This window comes from Phyllopteryx taeniolatus, chromosome 20 (genome assembly GCF_024500385.1).
Source record: "Phyllopteryx taeniolatus isolate TA_2022b chromosome 20, UOR_Ptae_1.2, whole genome shotgun sequence".
Classification (NCBI taxonomy): domain Eukaryota; kingdom Metazoa; phylum Chordata; class Actinopteri; order Syngnathiformes; family Syngnathidae; genus Phyllopteryx; species Phyllopteryx taeniolatus.
The window spans coordinates 7,494,196-7,513,289 of NC_084521.1; the positions used below are offsets into that span (position 1 = coordinate 7,494,196).

The 19,094-nt window shown below is 40.4% G+C and overlaps 1 protein-coding gene across 4 annotated transcripts; it reads left to right on the forward strand.

Annotated features, from left to right (window-relative positions):
* The first annotated feature begins 3,513 nt into the window (after positions 1 to 3,513).
* plcd1a (phospholipase C, delta 1a) lies at positions 3,514 to 18,724 on the forward strand. Of its 4 annotated transcripts, none has more exons than XM_061757496.1 (15): positions 3,514 to 3,750; positions 8,857 to 9,015; positions 11,763 to 11,991; positions 12,070 to 12,199; positions 12,985 to 13,213; positions 13,290 to 13,491; positions 13,840 to 13,984; positions 14,604 to 14,756; positions 14,978 to 15,127; positions 15,343 to 15,499; positions 16,384 to 16,500; positions 16,583 to 16,761; positions 17,286 to 17,421; positions 17,506 to 17,655; positions 18,136 to 18,724. In XM_061757496.1, exons 1-15 carry the CDS (start codon positions 3,720 to 3,722, stop codon positions 18,225 to 18,227), a joined length of 2,259 nt encoding a protein of 752 aa, XP_061613480.1. In that variant the 5' UTR covers positions 3,514 to 3,719; the 3' UTR covers positions 18,228 to 18,724. The 4 variants fall into 4 exon arrangements, with proteins under 4 accessions (XP_061613480.1, XP_061613479.1, XP_061613482.1 ...); XM_061757495.1 differs by lacking the exon at positions 3,514 to 3,750 and adding an exon at positions 5,349 to 5,749; XM_061757498.1 differs by lacking the exon at positions 3,514 to 3,750 and adding an exon at positions 9,214 to 9,323 and having other exon boundaries at positions 8,875 to 9,015.
* Positions 18,725 to 19,094: the final 370 nt, after the last annotated feature.

Genomic DNA, 19,094 nt, shown 5'->3' on the forward strand with positions numbered 1-19,094 from the left:
GAAATAAAATAGAATGACGCCTAAAGTGCAAAAAATAAAAAATAATAATAATAATATTAAAAAGTACTACATGGTTCTGTGAATCATTTTAATTGACACAAAGGACATGTTTGGCTTGTTAACATTATTATCAATTGACTAAACGCTGTAGGTTTGAACAGCACTGTTTTCAACCAAAAAGGGGGCAGCACATCACCAGAAATGTGGGCCATCCACAAAATGTTCCCATGTTCAGACGAATCAATAATACTTTTCTAGATAAAACAACTATACAAAGTTGGGTCATGCAAATGAAAATATACAAATAGCAAACAGGCAAATGTGTGGAGCAGTAGTTAACCCATCTCGTCCTCTTTCAGGGTTTCACAACATGGAGCTTATTTTAGAAGGGGTGGGGCATGGACCAAGAGATGAACCCTTCTGGTGCAAGTCTAAATAAAAGGATTTGTTAACCTATCGAAGAAGGGCCTTCTTTAATATGATTTCCTTCATAGTGCATTAATCTTAAAGGGAGCATATGAAAATTCGGGCAGGGCAGAATAGAAGTTTGCATGTTCCTCCCGTGGTTTTGTGGGTTCTCTCCCTGGGTACTCCTACTTCATCCATGCATGACTCTAAATTTTCCATTCGTGTGAATGTGAGAGTGAAGGGTTGTTTGTCTCATGTCTATATGTACCCTCGATTGGCAACCAATCTAAGGTGTACCCCATCTCTCACCCCCATTAGGGTCTAGAGCTAGAGCCTATCCTAGCTCTCCTGTGCGACCTAACAGTGTAAATCAGTGTCAGGTTCTTATCATCAAGTGAGGTCCCTTTATTGCCCGCAGCTATCAACACCAACACAACTGTTATATGTGGTGTGGCCTTCCATTTGTTTGCCATGAACCTGTGAGCAGGTATTGCAAATTGCCGAGGTAGTCAACTACAGCAAACACTCGAGAGGGATTCTTTTGAATTAGCCCACTTTGTAGCTTTTATCTTGTTTTCACAAGCCTAGCAGAGGATGAGAGACTCCATCAGACAGCAGGCTGCCGGCTGACTCTAATAATAAAGGCACACAAAGAAGCATGTGTCCGGGTCTTTATAATGTAACAATCTAATGAGGCACAAGAGGCCCCGTGTGTCGACTCCTGACATGCCGTTCACATCAATCGCAGCCATGTGGGAGCTTGTTTCATAGCTATGCATAAATAAACAAATAAATAAAGCAGCATCTGATTGAATCAGCTCTGATATTTTGGCGCTCCGCACTGGGGATTCCCAAACTGAGGTGCACCACCGAGGTGCGCAAGAAAAAAGGCCTAATGACAGTTTGTTGTAGTAACTACATTTATGTTGTTTTATTTTCACAAAATAGTTAAATTTTATATATATATATGGTTAAATTTAAATATTTCCTCTATAAAATTTTACTTTACAAGTAGTGTCCTCCCTGGAGAAATTAGATGAGTATTGGCAACTGGTATTCACCTCCTTGTTTTTTTGTTTTGTTTTTTATACAATGGTCTAATATGAGCATTCCTCTGTATAATTTTTTTTTCATACAATCCATCCAGCCATTTTCTTAGCCGCTTCTCCTCACTAGGGTTGCGGGCCTGCTGGAGCCTATCTCAGCTATCATCGGGCAGGAGGTACACCCTGAACTGGTTGCCAACCAATCGCAGGGCACATACAAACAAACAAACAACCATTCGCACTCACAGTCACACCTACGGGCAATTTAGAGTCTCCAATTAATGCATGTTTTTGCATTTTGGGAGGAAACCGGAGTGCCCGGTGAAAACCCACACAGGCACAGGGAGAACATGCAAACTCCACACAAGCGGGGGCGGGGATTGAACCCCGGTCCTCAGAACTGTGAGGCTGACGCTCTAACCAGTCGCCCACCGTGCCGCCTTTTCATACAATAAAAAGGCTAAATGTAAGCATTTCCTCAAAAGAATAATAGTGCCCTCCTCGGGGGAGGTGCAATCAGAGAAGTGAAACGATGTCTGAAATAATAATTGCATATTTTTACCCAGCTTGATTTTTCTTCATACAAAAAAAATATACATAAGAATTTCCTCTATAATATTTTACCCGGGGTGCACAAAATAGTAGTTTGATGTAACAGTGGCACAATGTTTTAGATGTACTTTTTAAAAAAAAAGTGTAATTCAATATAGCGATGAAATTTGCACTCATTGGATACACACAAGACATAATTTAAACTTTCATCCTTTATTGGCTACAAACAGGCTTTGTTTTGTCATTTAAAAAATAAAAAATAAAAGGGAGATTGGGTGCTCCTGCAACTCTTTTGGGGTGTTGAAGGTCGTGCGTGGCTTCATTCAGCAATCCTCAACCGCACACGTAATAAAACCAGTGTTACAGAATGAAGCTTTCACACTGTCAGCGGCCATAATGAAGTGTTAAGATCTTGTGTGTGGACACAGCACACATGTTGCGATGTGCTGATATGTGAGTGTCAATCCCCCCAAAATAGGCTACACCCTTAAGAGTATTACTTTGCCTTACTGTTGATTATTGTGACTGCGATACAAGGTGTTGGGACGAGGTGTAGAAAGATTAGATGTGGAAGGTGCTAAAAACCACACCTTAGACATTTTGATTAAAACACAAGACATAATTGGTTGGCTTATGGCTTAACAATTCTAATTTGGATCAGTACCAGTAGCCTACGTGCCTGCATTTTGGCATTAACGAAGACATAGCATGCCATTTTTTCACTATTCGAAACACTTCCCAGGTGTCTTGTTAACTTGTCTATGACATGCTTTTGTCAGACTACCCCAAGGATCAAGAATTATAGAAAACTTTACACTTCTTTTTGCCGAGCTAAAATCAGCCTGTTTTCAGGGGGAAGGCAGTCCTGTCTCATGCAAATGCACCAGTGCACCACTTTGGCCGAGAGGCAGGGTACACCATGGACTGGTTGCCAGCCAATGCCAGTGCATGCATAGGCAAACAACCATTCTCACTCACGATCACAACTATAGGCAATGTAGAGTCTTCAGTCAACCCGTCTTGCATGTTTTCTGGAATGTGGTACGAAGTGGGAGTACCCGCAGAAATCTTGCACAAGCACAAGGAGATCATGCAAACTCAACTAGTCTTGAAATTCAAACCCTGAACCTCAGAGCTGTAAGGCAGTTGAGCTAATTTTCCACAAGTCCCCTTTAAGTTCGTGCGCCAAGAAGGATATTGCCTCGGCCCATGCCCCACCCTTTCTAAAAAGGTTCCATGTTGTGCAACCCCGCAAAGAAACAAAGAGTGAAAAGAAAACATTAGTATTAATAGAAAAATCCCTAATCACACATGCGCATATGAGGTCCCTGAAGGCCTCACGACACATCACAGAACCCTGGTAGTGCACATTTAACATCTACAGTACTGGATGTTGTAAGGTATTTAACTATGATAGAATGGGTTGAATTCCTGGGAGCTCCGCTTCCTGCATGCATGAAAGTACTTGTTAGACCGGCACGGCAGTAGAGGGTGTGGACTGAATCAGACCCATATAGATTGGACGGGGCTGTTGTTAGCTACGCACTGCGCCTCAGAGAGTGGAGAGAGAGAGAGAGACGATAGGAGGGGGAAAGTGAACTCCCTGCAGGATAACGCACACACACGCACACAAGTTTTACGATCGGGATTAGGGTGGACGTGGACGGAGTTGTGGACTTTCGGCCACCGGCGCACACTCAGAAGCAGGGTGGAATGGAGACCAATGGCACTGCCAGGAGACACAGTGAGTTGCGTTGGGTGACGCACACATTTACAGCCCAATTCCACTTCTGATCCAACATTTCACATCCACTTACCGGAGAGCAGGGTGAACAATTTGTGGCTCGCGGGTCAACATATTGTAACTCTTGGGTCATGGTTTTGGGGGATTGTTATGGCAGTATATCACGTTTGAGTAAATTTGGGTCCCAGGGAGGGATTGAAGTACCATACAAGCATTTCCTCCATTGAATGTAACTTTTCTTCTTACCCGCCACAGGGCATTGTGCAGGATTAAAGACCCTGTAAAGTGAATTCAGATTATTATTTTTTTTTAAATTCATTTTTTTAATCTTTAAATACCTTATACATGTTTGAAAACACTTACTGAAAAGAAAGACTGAGAACTATGGAGTACTCAATTGTAAAATATAGTGTTTGACTATTTTTCACCATTTCAGTTTTCCTGATTTTTTTTTAGCGTGGCTTAAACACACCGGTCGCTGCTGCCCTGCTACTATATATAAGAACTTGAGCACCTTCGGTGCTATCCAGCGCTTTACTTTACAGGGACTGACGATATTGTTGCACATTTTTATATTCACTACCCTTCTGGGGGCGCACAAGAATAAAAGTGGAATCTGCTGATCTGCTTTTAAAATTGGGTAAGAGTTTGTTCAAAAGCCATGCAAAAAAACAACCGTGGCCTGAGTTGAATCATAGATATTGTTGTGCTCTGATCCTGGGATTCAATCCCCAGGGTCAAGCGAGATAAAAAGGCTAAACGCCCTCTGGTATAATCATTAGACAATAAAATGATTATATTTTCACAAAATAAAAAAGGATACACATAAACATATCCTCTATAGAATTTGATGTTTATTGTTGACTATGATTATTAGTACTCTTCCAAAGGTGTGCGATATTTAAATATCCACTGGTCTGGCATAATAATTACACATTTACATTATTTTTACTCATGATTTTGTTTCCACACAAGAAAAAGGTTAAATATAGGCATTTCCTCTATAAAATGTTACTTTTATTATTAGCGCCCTCCTGGGGGTGTTCAAGCTTGAAAGTGTAGTGGAGGTCAAGTATAGTAATTATACATTTACATATATTTTCCCCACCCCAGATATATATATACATATATATATATATATATATATATATATATATATATATATATATATATATATATATATATACATATATAGCATTTCCTCTTTAAAATTATACTATTATTATTATTAGTAGTAGTAGTAGTAGTAATGTAATAATAATAATAATATTAATGTATTATTATAAACAATTATAATTTTTATTTTTCGTGAATTATCATGGCGGGCAGATAAATTGGGGCCTTTAAAAATATATAAATACATTTACTCAATATAGAATCGTTAAAAAGCAAACATATATATTCACACGTGTCATCTCTGTACGAATTATACTTTGTAATTGAGCCAATTTGAATGGTCATTGCGTATTATGATATTACGTATATTGACAGTTATTGTATTTCAGTAGTATCGTATTCGTCCATTTTTCGACCTTGTCAGTCGACCGTTCGTCATCGCAAGTGACGCATATGCTCTTAGGTCACGTGACGCCGTTGTTTATGCTCTTGCACGGAGTTGACACAAGACCGCTGCAATCTTGCCGGCGCGTGTGTAGAAAAACACACGGATTCCAAAGATGGACTCAGATTATGAGACGTTCTCTTTCCTTTTTCGCGTAATTTGGTGCCTCAAACTCGCGGCAATAAGACGAGAACTCGGACCCGCCCAGTGACGGAGCGCTTACGTGCCCCTCTTTAATGTGATCTTTGCTCCTTTTCTTGCGGTCCGAGCACCGGCTTTATTTTTTATTATTATTAATTTTAAAATCTCCTTGCGGGTAAATATTTCATTCCATTCCAATGTCGTGCTGGAAAAAAAGGCCGACAAGGAGTCCGTCGGAGGAACTAGCTCACCAGGAGCACGTGAGGAAAGTGGCCCAAGAAAACGGGAAACGTATCGGTGAGTGACCACCACCCACCTCCGGACCACCACCTCACCATTCACCCAGGAGATCTGCAACTATGTTTGCAATGCATGACTAAAAGTAAAACAATCAAGTGTAAGGCCGAAGAAGTGGCTGTTTTTAGTTTTGACCAAGGTTTCTTCAAGGCGTTCACCACATTGCCTGCAGCAATGCATTCTTTCTTTCTTTGAGTTTACAGAAAGACCTCAAAAGAGTCAACACTGTCTTTAAGGTTACTTACAAAGCCGCACACTACTGTATGTTATTGCTTAGTACAATTTGGGAATACATGCTGTACCCACCTGAAAAACCTTTTGACTTTGCATTCATTTCAAAACATGGGAAATGATGTGAAAGTCAATTAATCTGGGCTGGAACTGTCGCCATCATCGGCTCTCCAGAAATATTTTTAAGTAACATTTCAGCATTATTAACCATTATTTCAGTACAAAGAAGTACTACTCACCCTTCAAAGACAATGTGATCTACATAGTGTTTCATTTTTCTACAATTGCCCATTTCAAAATAGAAACAAGAACATTTCAGTTTTCCACGAAAAAACACGGCATATATTTTATCTCTTATCCTACTGAATTCTGACATTTTAGCCAGATCATGCCAGCGGGAGTGACTCTAGTGATACTTAGAAATTACAATGGCTTGTCGCAGTGTTCTGCTTTGGTACAACTTGAAACTACAAACTAAACTAAACTAAGAAGTTGACCTCCACCATTTAAAAATATAGGAAAGAGTGCGTAATTCAATTCATCCGTGGTGGGTTTTAATTAACATTTTAGCATTATTAACAGTCATGCGCGGTCCAAGAGAAGTTAACAGCATTGTAATAAAAGTCTAATAAAGTAAAAATACTCCCCCTTTGACACCCTTTCGTGGTGGCATCGCCCTTGACGTTTACAGTGTTTATGACATTTTGTAGCTACACATTGGGAGTCCACATCCCAAAAACATGCACGTTAGGTTAATTGAGGTCTGTAAAATGTCCAAAGTTGTAAATAAGAGGGGGAATTATTGTTTGTCTATACGTTCCCTGCAGTGCAGCATCCTCCCACATTCCAAGAACATTCATGTTCGGGTCATTGAAGACTCTACATGTGTCCATCGGTATGAATGCGTTTTGTGCCGTGCAATTCACTGTACGGTATACGGTCGACAAAACTCAGCTGGGATGGGCTCCAGCTCACCTGTGACCCTAATGAGGACAAGCTCTGTGAAAAGATGGACGGACACTAGAAAAGATAGAAACAGTTAGCCAGAGAGTCCAATCATGCTTATATTAGTGACGACTGCAACTTTAAGGGCTGTAATGCATCCCTACATGTGACTGAACGTCTTTCAGCGAACAGACTGTGTAGTCTAATCACATTTTCCAAGTTTCTCTGGAAAGGCTACCTCAGCTAAAAAAAAAAAAAAAAAAAAGTCTCAGGGTTTGTTTTGAAAGCTTCAAAGTGGAATAAAAAAATTCCAAAATACAGAAGTAAAAGTCAAGACGTGTCGTAAATAGGGGTTCATAAGGCTTTGTCAGATTGAAAGTGCGTGATTCCTCATTCAGTGTCTTTCTGAAAAGAAAAAAAACAACTCATATGATTCTTATAAGATATTAGTCACACATTAGTACAAAGGCATGCAACATTCTCAAATGTAGTGAACTCGGCAACAAGGTCGCACATATCTGCTTGATTTCCTCCAATGTGCACGGTGCAGCTGTGTCGAGCTCCCCTCTCCACAAACTGAACGCGAGTCGGAGGCACAGTCAAAATAGGTGGGGGAGAATATGCCAGCAATGTTCCTATTCTGCCTACGACCCTGATTTTTTTTTCTTAGGGAAAGCCTTGTAGCACTGGGTGCTCTCGATGAGAGAGTGCTTGCATTTTCTAACAAAACATTATTATTTTTTAAATGCATGGCTCATTTTAAACTCATTTCACTCTTAGGCTGGATTCACACTGTGTACAGTGTAGTCCAGTCCAGTTTTGATTTAATGTACAGTTAAGTTGGAGTGATGTAAATACAAGCGAAGTAAATAATAATGTAGAAATAATAAAAACGTTCCATAGTGTTTCGTTGGCCTGGGCTGACTCTTCCCCTCGTTGATTTAAATGATGATTATTTTGTATTTACGCTTGCCTGAAACATATCTCAATTGTGCCACATGAAAGCATAGATAATATATCCATCCATCCATCCATTTTCTGAGCCGCTTCTCCTCACTAGGGTCGCGGGCGTGCTGGATCCTATCCCAGCTGTCATCGGGCAGGAGGCGGGATACACCCTGAACTGGTTGCCAGCCAATCGCAGGGCACATAGAAACAAACAACCATTCGCAGTCACAGTCATGCCTACGGGCAATTTAGAGTCTCCAATTAATGCATGGGGATGTGGGAGGAAACCGGAGTGCCCGGAGAAAACCCCCGCAGGCACGGGGAGAACATGCAAACTCCACACAGGCGGGGCCGGGGATTGAACCCGGGTCCTCAGAACTGTGAGGCTGACGCTCTAACCATATATATATATATATATATATATAATTTTGTCACTTTACCCTTGCAGTATAAATACAGCCATGTCGTCTTGTTGACCTCATGGCGGTTGTCAGTAAGTCTGGACTCATTTTCAGTAGACTCCTCTCACGCCTTCTCCTAAGCGCCGAGATCAGCCCTTTGATCGTAAACCACTGCTCATCTCTAATTCCATATTAAAAGATCATACATAGTGCTGAATGCAGAACTACGTTGAAGCCATGTGACTGTGATGGTGTGTTTTTTTTTTAATCCAAAAAATGATTCACTTCTGCATAATACTGTAGTATTACCAGGTTACAATGACAGTAATTAGACACACAGCCGGGAAGGATTCAAATTGTGGTAAATGCATTTACATGTGTTAAAAAAAGAAAATAAATCAGAAAAGTGGAACACAATCCGTTCTGTGACATTGATTGACTTCCAAGTTGTTCAAATTAATAAAACATCAAAACAACATGGGAAAAAAATGCCAAGTGAAGTGAACCAATGTATAATGCTAACGAGATCTGGCATATTCTATATTAGTTCTAATATCGACATTTTCTCCCCTTTACCCCCAGGTTTGGACGGCGACCCGGATCTGCAGTTCCTGCTGACCGGCGGCACGCTGACCAAGGTTCGGTCCCGGTCCTGGCAGAAGACTCGCTTCTACCGGCTGCAAGAGGACTGCAAGACCGTGTGGCATGAGTCCAACAAGATTTTCAAGCGCAAGCAGACATGTGAGTGCTGCAATCCTCCTTCCACAACTTGATACTGGGGTTCTAGAACACATGGATGCACCACTATCATGTCACTTGCTCTAACTTTGCAAAGGAAAGCATGTCGTGTGTTTGTTTGAATGTGGTTCTCTCTCTCTCACATGGCACAGGGGAAATATTTCACTGCTGACTTTCCCTTGCATATTTCCCCACCTCCAGATGCAGATTTTTCCGTCCAAATTCCCAAGCATTGCACAAACGCTCCTCTTCAAGCTTCCAAAGTGTGCGCGCAGTCAGCTGAGAACAGAGTACACCGCCCAGCTTTTTGGGTGGGTTTCATAACCCCACCCTCCCACCACTTTCAAGCTTGACCTTTCGTGTTGCCTCCGCATGGACTCTATACAGAACAAAGACTTTTATTAGACCACATGCGTCAAACTCAATCTGCGTCACATTGTTTTTGTGGCCCACCAAGGCAAATCATGTCTACTTCATGTGTTGCAAAAAGGATTTCAGAAAATGTCTAGGAAAATTGTAACTATTCTTCACCTTTTAGTATTTATAAGTATTTATTTATTTAAAAAAAAATCAAATCACTTCTCAACATAAATTGAATACAGTGTTCCTGCACTATTCATGGGTGATAGGGACCGAGCGCCGCCATAAATAGTAAAAAAAAAATAAAAAAATTTGCGAGTAATTGATGCCCCCTTAAATGGTTTATAATTGCCTATGCTTGCCACAAGATGGCGGCAACAGGCTAAAGGAAGCTCCTCACCTCACTTCAACATAGTTCATTGGTATCAAGATGCCACAAGATAGCAGCGAAGCATGACACAATAGCGCCGCGACTGACTTTGACATAGTTCCTTGGCACCAAGATGCCATGAGATGGCGCTTAATCGACGCTTAAGATTTAAGACTAAGATTGTAAGCATGTTAATTTTTGCTGTTTTTGTCACACAAACGGCTAGCTAGGTGACATAATGCATGTTGTTCCGTACATTAAGCAGTTGCACAATAGTGTCGTGAGAGCGAGCTGAGGCTTCACGCAGATGGAACAAAATGTCTTATCGTTGCTAATGTCATCTCTTGTTGTCTGCATTTGAGTGGTTCAAATGAGGGCAGCACATTGGGCGGGTAATCAAATCTCCCCCTGGAATGTGCTGGAAATTTCATGCTCCGCTCGACCACAAGTCGACGTCTCGAGGGGCTGCTTTATAAGCTCAACCGTCGGGGCGTAATTGTTTACCGAATACACATTGGTGGAAGTTAACTGCTGCTATTATGTAACCCGACTTGGAATATCTACAATAAGAAAGATGTTTGTTGGATGGTGTTTACATGGCAACAGAGCAAGTAAGACACTTTAAAGTAGGGGTGGGCAAAATTTTGTGGGCCAAAAGGGCCACATTGTGTTTTGAAAATGAACAGATGGGCCAGGTCAGCTGTAGTTTAGGTAAAGCGAATAGTTCAAATGTGTGTCTAGTAAAATTGTTTCTATGAGATAATAATTCTTATTTTTTAAAATGTTCATTTTTCATTATCATCAACTAATTTAATTTAAAAAAACTTGTCAAAATTGTTTATTTTACTGATGTTATCTCATTATTTACAATCAACCAATGAAACTAATAAAATACATTTTAAAAACATGAACATGAATAAAAAAATAAATAATTTAAAATAAATACATAAATACATTTTTGGGGGAAATGGCTAAACTAATGCAACAATAGTTTATTTTACTAATAAAATAATTGATTGCCATTGTTATTATTCATTATAAAAGTAATTATAATCATTTGACCAATTATTGAATTAAAAAAATAAATTTAAAAAAGTCACATGTGGAATAGCTTGTTTTATTAATTGTTTTTATCATTTACAATAAATCTATTTACCAATTTTGTAATGACATGAATGAATACAAAAATGAATAAAAACTAACCAATTTTATGAAAAGAAATTATGTAACACGTATCACCGTGCCGCCAAACAACAACATGGAATTTTTTATTTTTTTAAATCGGTGCATTTTGACTAGAAGCCCAAAGCAGTGAGAGCAGACACAAACTGCTTCCTGTCGATATAATAGACAACCAATTGCTGGGACTCGTGGAAGCTTTGTCCGGTTTGAGGAAGGAAGTTAAATCCATGGTTCAGTCAGACATAATGCGTATTTTTGTTTCTAGCCTCGGCAGCTTGTCATGCACCATCTTGAATAAAATAAGTTTCTGTAATGATTCCAGTGACATTAACCTTCACCGTCTGCAGTTGGTTATGTGTAGTTAGCTGTTTTGAAAGTGTTTCCATAGTTTGCTATTTTTTTTTCACTTTGTCATATTCATCGTCCATAGTTAGATACAGTATAGTGGTGATAGCATAGTGCTCACCGGTTTTCGTTTTTTACAGTTTTGGGCCGGAAGAAGCATATCATGCAGTGTGTTGAATAAAAAAGTATTTTTTCCTCTTCCAGCCTGAGGACAGTTTGGTCTCATAGGACACTGGAAACTACTTCTTTGCAAATTTTAGGGTAAAAGCTGATCCAGTTGTAAAAATTGTGTGGGGGCAACTCTGAATACTTCCGACTCCGAGTCAATCAGGTAGCAAGCTTAGTCGGGGTTATGTTTTATCGACTTCTGGTTGGGTGACCGAGACTCTTGATTGTGTTTGGATGGATCGATGTGTGTGGTGTGCCTTGACCGTCATCTTTAAGCACACCACCAAAGAATCCTTTCCACAAACTCCTGCCTTTCTTCATGCAGTCTCCGTCGACGACATCGACTCGGTGCGTAACGGCCGCCAGTCTGAGGGCTTCAACAAACACACGGAACCGAGTGAAGAAGAGCGCTGCTTCTCCATCGTCTTCAAGGGCCGCAAGAAGGTCTTGGACCTGATGGCTGGCAATCAGGAGGAGGCCAATCAGTGGGTCAAAAGCTTTGAGAAAGTCATGAGCAACATGCGCAACCTCAGCCGGCAACAGAAGAGCGAGCAGTATCCTTGGCAAAAATGGCCTCAAATGTTAAGTTAGAGAGTTCAATTGCAAATCAAATCCTTGCATCCGATTGCCAGCTGGATCATCGACTGCATGCGCAAAGCGGACAAGAACAACGACAATAAAATGAACCTGAAGGAGTTGAAGCGCTTCCTGCGACACATCAACATCGAGGTGGACGAAACGTACGCCGAAGAACTTTTTAAGGTGGGTACCTCTTCAACAGTGGCAAGCCCTCCGTTTGGCACCTGAGTCTCTTCTTTGGGGACTTATACGACTACCACTACTGTCACATCGCAATTATAGAAACCATAAATGCTATACAAAAGCGCAATATAGTCACACACAACTGTGCCACGTACGTCATCTGGTGAGGTTCAGAATCAATATTGATCTAATTATGTGACAAAAACAATACATACAGAGCTATTATTATTAAATGTATTCATGTGTGCAAATAGTTGTAGATGTGTTTTGCTCGACGAACCTGGCTTAGATAGGGCTTTGGCCTGTCTAATACAAGCTCCTCCCCTTACTCCAACATAATTACTTGTCACCAAAAATGGCACAAGATGGTGCTAAAGCACTACTTTTAAATTAAGCAGGGCTTTGGACCTTTGGCTTTTAGTTTTTCAGCGAATAACGGTGGACAAGTCAAACAAAATATCCGCGAAGAGGTGAATTTGTGAGCAGCCAATCACGAATGTCGGGGAACACTGTAACAAGTTTTGTTCTGACTGATCAATCAGAGAAGGGAAAATGCTGCCGTTACTGTGGGCTAGTTAGCTGGCCCTGTGAGGCAAATTTGATATGCGATGGTTAAAGAAGTCTCATTGCTATTATAATTTAAGTCACTTTGACCTACAAACTGTTGGGAATATACTAATACAATTTCATGGAACAAATATTAGTTCGCTTGGATATATTGGTCAGTGCTTTTGTTAGTGTTTAGGCCAGCACGGACCATCTAGCTAATCCACATGGGGTTGTAGAAATGTGACCAGTCCAACTCGGGCTACCTGGAAGACTTGGAGATCAAGAAGTTTTACGAGCTTCTGACCCACCGAGAGGAGATAGATGTAATCTACGGGAACTACGCTCAAACGGATGGTCAGCTGAGCGTTCCGGATCTGCTCAACTTCCTGCTGAATGAGCAGAGAGAGGACGCGACCATATCGGACGCTCTGAGACTGATCGAAAAATACGAGATGGATGAAACGGGTTGGTAGACATCAGGAAAATTGAACTGAAACAACACTTACAGTGTTTGTCTTCCTTACCTTCTTTATCCCTTCAGTCAAACAGAATAACAACATGACCAAAGACGGCTTCCAGATGTACCTTCAGCACGAAGACTGCAACATCTTCAACCCTGCCTACAAGAACCTTTGCCAGGACATGACGCAGCCTCTCAGCCATTACTACATTTCCTCTTCGCATAACACATACCTGACCAAAGACCAGCTCAAAGGACCCAGCAGCACCGAGGCCTACATCAGGTAAAGAAAATAGGGCATATTTTGACTAACTGGCTACTGGTACGAGGCATTTATTTGAAGTAAGGCCGGGGGTTATTTATTTACTCAACTGCAAAATACTAGGCTTTCATTTACTCAGTACTTGGTATTTATCTGATGTAAGGCGAGGGACATTTATTTTCTCAACAGAGGACTCTGCGTTTATTGACTCAATTGCAGACTACTGGGCATTTATTTAAAGTAAGGCTGCAAGCATTTAGTCAACTGCGCAGTATTTGGCATTTAATTGAAATGCGACCTGGGGCCTTTATTTTCAGCAGAGTAGTAGGCATTGATTTACTCAGGCGTAGAGTTTCGTTTTTTATTCAGAGCTCTGATGAAGAGTTGCCGCTGCGTGGAGCTGGACTGTTGGGACGGCGCCAATGGAGAGCCCGTTATCTACCACGGCTACACACTCACCTCCAAAATCCTCTTCAAGGACGTCATCAAGGCCATTAAAGACTACGCCTTTCAGGTGCCTGCCATCACCGTCACCAGACTTCAGTCTTAACTCATTTACTGCCAGCCTTCCCAGTTCACATGGAGATTTGACTTCTATAGCCGTCAATGGCAGTGAATTAAGGCGGGCGCATGAAATGCATGGGGGGATTATTATTGCAGTACTTATTGCTACATATTTTTGATAATCCTATACTCTACTCATGCAGCACTAACACACGTAATCATCATGTCAACCCTAACCAACAGCAAACACAGTATGATCAGCTATAACCAACTAAACACCAGTCCTCATAATTTAAAGCAAGATATTATTGAAGCAATGTCATCAATGTCCACAAAACACCAATATTACAACTGTATATGTAACACCCGAAACATCTCTCAAACTGAAAAAGCACCACAACGGGTGTCAACACATGCACACACACACACCCACAAGCGTACTCAAACAGCAGTGTCGGCAGCGTAGAGTATTTGTAAGTAACACCAGGAGCATTTACTGACTGACAATCCATCCATGAAATAAATATTGTTTTGAATAGTTTTAAATAAGTGTTATCTTACTTTGCTGGGAAATTGTAGCATTCCAGGTTGTTTTTTTTTGCTAACATGGCATCCACTCCTTCACCCAGACATCGGACTACCCGGTCATCCTGTCTTTGGAGAACCACTGCGGCGTGGACCAGCAGAAGCTCATGGCCCACTACATAATCTCAATCCTGGGGGACGCTTTGGTCACGAAGCCCCTTGGGAACGTTGTACCCACCACCTTTCCCTCACCAGAGGTTAGTGTGAGGGGAAAAAAATCACAAGAAAAACAATATGAAAAAAAAAGTATTTTGATTAGAAAAAAAAATTAATTTCACAAGAAAAAAAATGAGAAAATGAGTCAGAATTTTAGCCAATTGGTTATTACATTTTGCGGGCCTCAAAGTAAAGCTTCGAACCCCAATTTGAGAACCACTGTTTTAGAGGATAGTTTCCCAAAGTCTTTTGCGTTCTGCAGGAGCTGAAAGGCAAGTTTCTGGTCAAGGGAAAGCGCCTGAACAAACTGGACGCCGCATTTAACAACAACAACAACACAATCTCAGAGGGCACGGTGTCCGAGGAGGACGAGGCAGCGGAGCAAGAAAATGGACAAAAACCTCCCCAAAAGGTGTGTGAAGTCATCATAAGCCATTCAAAGAAAATGTGAGACCATTACTAGCAGTGTTGCCAGAAGTTCGGCAATTTATTTAGGTATGCCATCTCAATAAATTTGAATGAGTTTATTTAATTTAGTGAAACGTACCTGTAGTCTATGAGGGGGAAAAAATGCAATTTCACAAGAAAAACTTCCTAATTTTATTATTATCACCACTTTCTTTTCAGAAATCAAAGCTCACACTGGCCAGGGAGCTGTCAGACGTGGTTGTCTACTGCAAGAGTGTCCACTTCAATGGTTTTGAACACGCCAGGGACAAGCTGGACTTCTACGAGATGTCCTCCTTTAAGGAGAGCAAAGCCTTCAACCTGGCTGAGAACTCAGGTGACCACCAAGAGAAATATTATGCTTTTTTTTTTTTTCATTATTTATTTAAAATGGTTCCCAGGTGTCTTCATAACATTTCTGTGACAGACAGTAAAAGCATGGATTGTGTTTTCACTAGTAGAGGCAGCACTTCATCACTAAGACATCAAATTACATTTATCAATTGATGGACAGATATACACTCCTGTCCACACCTCAGTCAAACATTTGAGTATGTGCTGCTTCAGAAATAATGTTAGTGCAGTTAATCAATGCTAATCTGTCCTAACGCCTGAGTCACTTTTGAAATACTTGAAAAGATTTTATAAGGACAATGTTATAATAGAAGAATATGTCAGAATTATATGAGAGATGGCAGAATCCTATGAGGAAATTTGTTGTAGTCAGAGGAAGATGCATTTTGTGAGAAATGTGTGTAACAATAGAGGAAAAAAAATTGTGATTTTATTTTATTTTTTATAGGAAAATAAATAATTACAGGACAATTATCATTATTATTATTTAACATTAGTAGAAAATAATTTATTCTTCTAAAAAAATTAATTGACAAAGAGTAATTTAACGAGATATTGGGAGAAAAGGTCAACATTCTCAGAGGAAAAGAAATAGAGAAACATTGAGTTCACAAGATCATTACGTAAGATTAGGATTTTAAAAAGTTGTAATTTGATGATAAAAATGCATAATATTTTGATCATTTTTAAAAATGAAAATGTAATACAACAAAAAAGTTAACAACTTCATTCTATGACTGAAAAATGAATTAGGTGAATTTATTATTTCTTTTTTTTAACGAGAAAACATTTGCGTACAAGCCATTGAAACAGGAATTTACCAGTATGTCCCATTTGAACAAAGTGTGTTGTAACCAAACCTTGCAGCCACTGCCTTCATCCACCACAACATAGACAAGCTGAGCCGGATCTACCCTGCTGGCTCCAGAACCGACTCCTCCAACTACAACCCGGTACCTATGTGGAACGCTGGTTGCCAAATAGGTGCGTCCCTCCATTCCTATTCCCCATTCGCAATTCCAACAATCTACTTCCATTGAAAGTAACATTAACGTTGCATTGGCAGTGGCCCTCAACTTCCAGACCCCCAACAAAGAGATGCACATCAACCAGGGACGCTTCCTACCCAACGGTATGTGCGGCTACATCCTCAAGCCGGAATTCCAAAGAGACGCCAGGTCTCAGTTCGACCCCAACGTCCTTTCTGCGGGATCCTGGCTCAAGAAGAAGAATCTCCATGTCATGGTGAGGCTTTTAGCAGACACGCTCACCAGGCTTCAACGTTTAGTTTTTTCTCCTAATATAAAAAAGAAATAACGAAAAAAAACTTTTCATTCTTCGAAAGAAAATGTACAACAATGCAACACCAACTACTGTCTGGAGCCTGAAAACACAGAAGAAATTGAAACAAAAATCAAAAAGTTGGAATTTCACATCAAAACCTTAACATTATGAGAAGGACAAGAAACAAATTAAAATAGGGGGAAAAACATTTTGCCTAAAATGTAAAGATTGTTCCATGTTTTTTTTATAGTGGAGAATTTTTTTAAAAAAAATGTTCCAATATTAGGAGAGAGAGCATCAAGTTGTAATTTTTACTTGTATACGTTTGAGTTTATACACTACACTGTGTGTATGTGGCGCATGGTTGTAAATTGCCAACTTCCTCGCGCAATGATGGATGGGCAGGAACTTTTTATATACTATTGCATACCGGCCTTTGAAAAGTTATTTCCATTGTAATTGTTGTATTATGGGACGCCATGTAGGTGATCTCGGCCCAACAGTTGCCCAAACTCAACGTTGATAAACAGAAATCCATCGTGGACCCCCTGGTGAGGGTGGAGGTGCACGGCGTGCGGGCAGACAATGCCAGCAAGGAGACGCACTACATCGAAAACAATGGTGAACTGCTCAAAGACACACATACACGAATACAGAAGTGCCCCTTGTGTTCCATACTATATACATTTTTTTTTTTTTGTATAGGGTTCAACCCCATGTGGAATGAACGGTTCCAATTCGACATCTCCGTCCCCGAGCTGGCCATTTTGCGATTGGTGGTGGAGGACTACGACGCCACGTCGGCCAACGATCTCATTGGCCAGTACTGCCTGCCGCTCACCTGCGTACAGAACGGTAATGAGCATCTCGCACAAAAACATTTTTTGTTCGTGAAATAGAATTGATACGTCTTTTTTCTTTTGTGTTTCTAATGTAAAATATTGCCCAAAAATATTTGTTTAAAAGGTTTTCTTTTTATCGTGACGATATCTTTTAATGTGACATGACTAGAGAAATGACACTGCTCAAATCTATAGCAGTCCGTGTACAGCTTGTATAACAGTGTAAATGTATTGTCCCCTCAAAATAACACACACAGCCATTAATGTCTAAACCGCTTGCAACAAAAGTGAGTACACCTCAAGCTGAAAATTAGCCAGTTATCCATTTTCCCTTGCCGGTGTCGTTTGACTCATGAGTGTATCACGAGGTGTCACGTGTGTGTGATGGGGAGCAGGTGTGTTAAATTTGGTGTTATCCCTCTCACACGTTGTGTTGTGTGCCATTTGGTGGAAGTGATGTGACGCTGCTCCTCTTCGACCTTACTTTTCCTAGGTTATCGCCACGTTCCGCTCCTGAACAAGAACGGCGATGTGGTCTCGTCCGCCGGCCTCTTCTTGCACATCATGCTCCTGGACACTCAATAGTGCGGAAGAAACTACATTTTCCACTCATATCAGTTATTGTATTATTATTATATTTTTTTTAACCCAACAACATTTGCATAATAACACAGCCGAGATGAACGAATAAAGAAAGTATTCAAATATATTTGTCCCACTGGGGGCAATAACCTCAGGTTGGAACGGTGAATATTGAATAGGATAGAATTTAATTTATATGGATGGACTTTTCTGACGGGCTTTTTTATGACGTTACTTATATTTTTGTCGAAACATATGATCTGATTGTCCTTTACTAGACTATATCAGCAAATCTAATGTGACTTTTTTTTGTCATCCTAACACACAAAGCCTCATTTTTGGGGGTTGTTATGTCAAGTAATCAACTCTGTATTAACACCTGAATTACTATTATGGAGTTTTTTTTTCCCCATTGAGGCAAATTCTCCTATTGATAATCCAAACAATTGCATGTCTCTCTGTCCTTTTACACTACTTCTCAAATAAAACCATGAGCTTCAGCAAGGTATTGTCGTTGTATTGTATTAAGGGAGCCCCGAGAAGACAATAAAAGCATTTTCACTCTCGGAGGCAACACTTCATACACTACACTGTGTGAATGTGTCGTACAGACACATAATCAAACACAAATCCCCTCCCCCCACCATCTCCATGTTGACAAATTCACCGAGCAATCAATTGTGTGCCGCCTCTCAAGCTAACACTAATCTGTCCATTCAACAAAACTCAATGCAGCTCTGCTTACCAGTTTGGAAACATAAAATCCAACGTGGACTAATTTGTCATGATCTTTTTCGTCTTCGAAATGAAATACCTTTTGGAGACTTTTGCAAAATTGAAGGCCTTATATCATCCTTAATTAAGACTTAC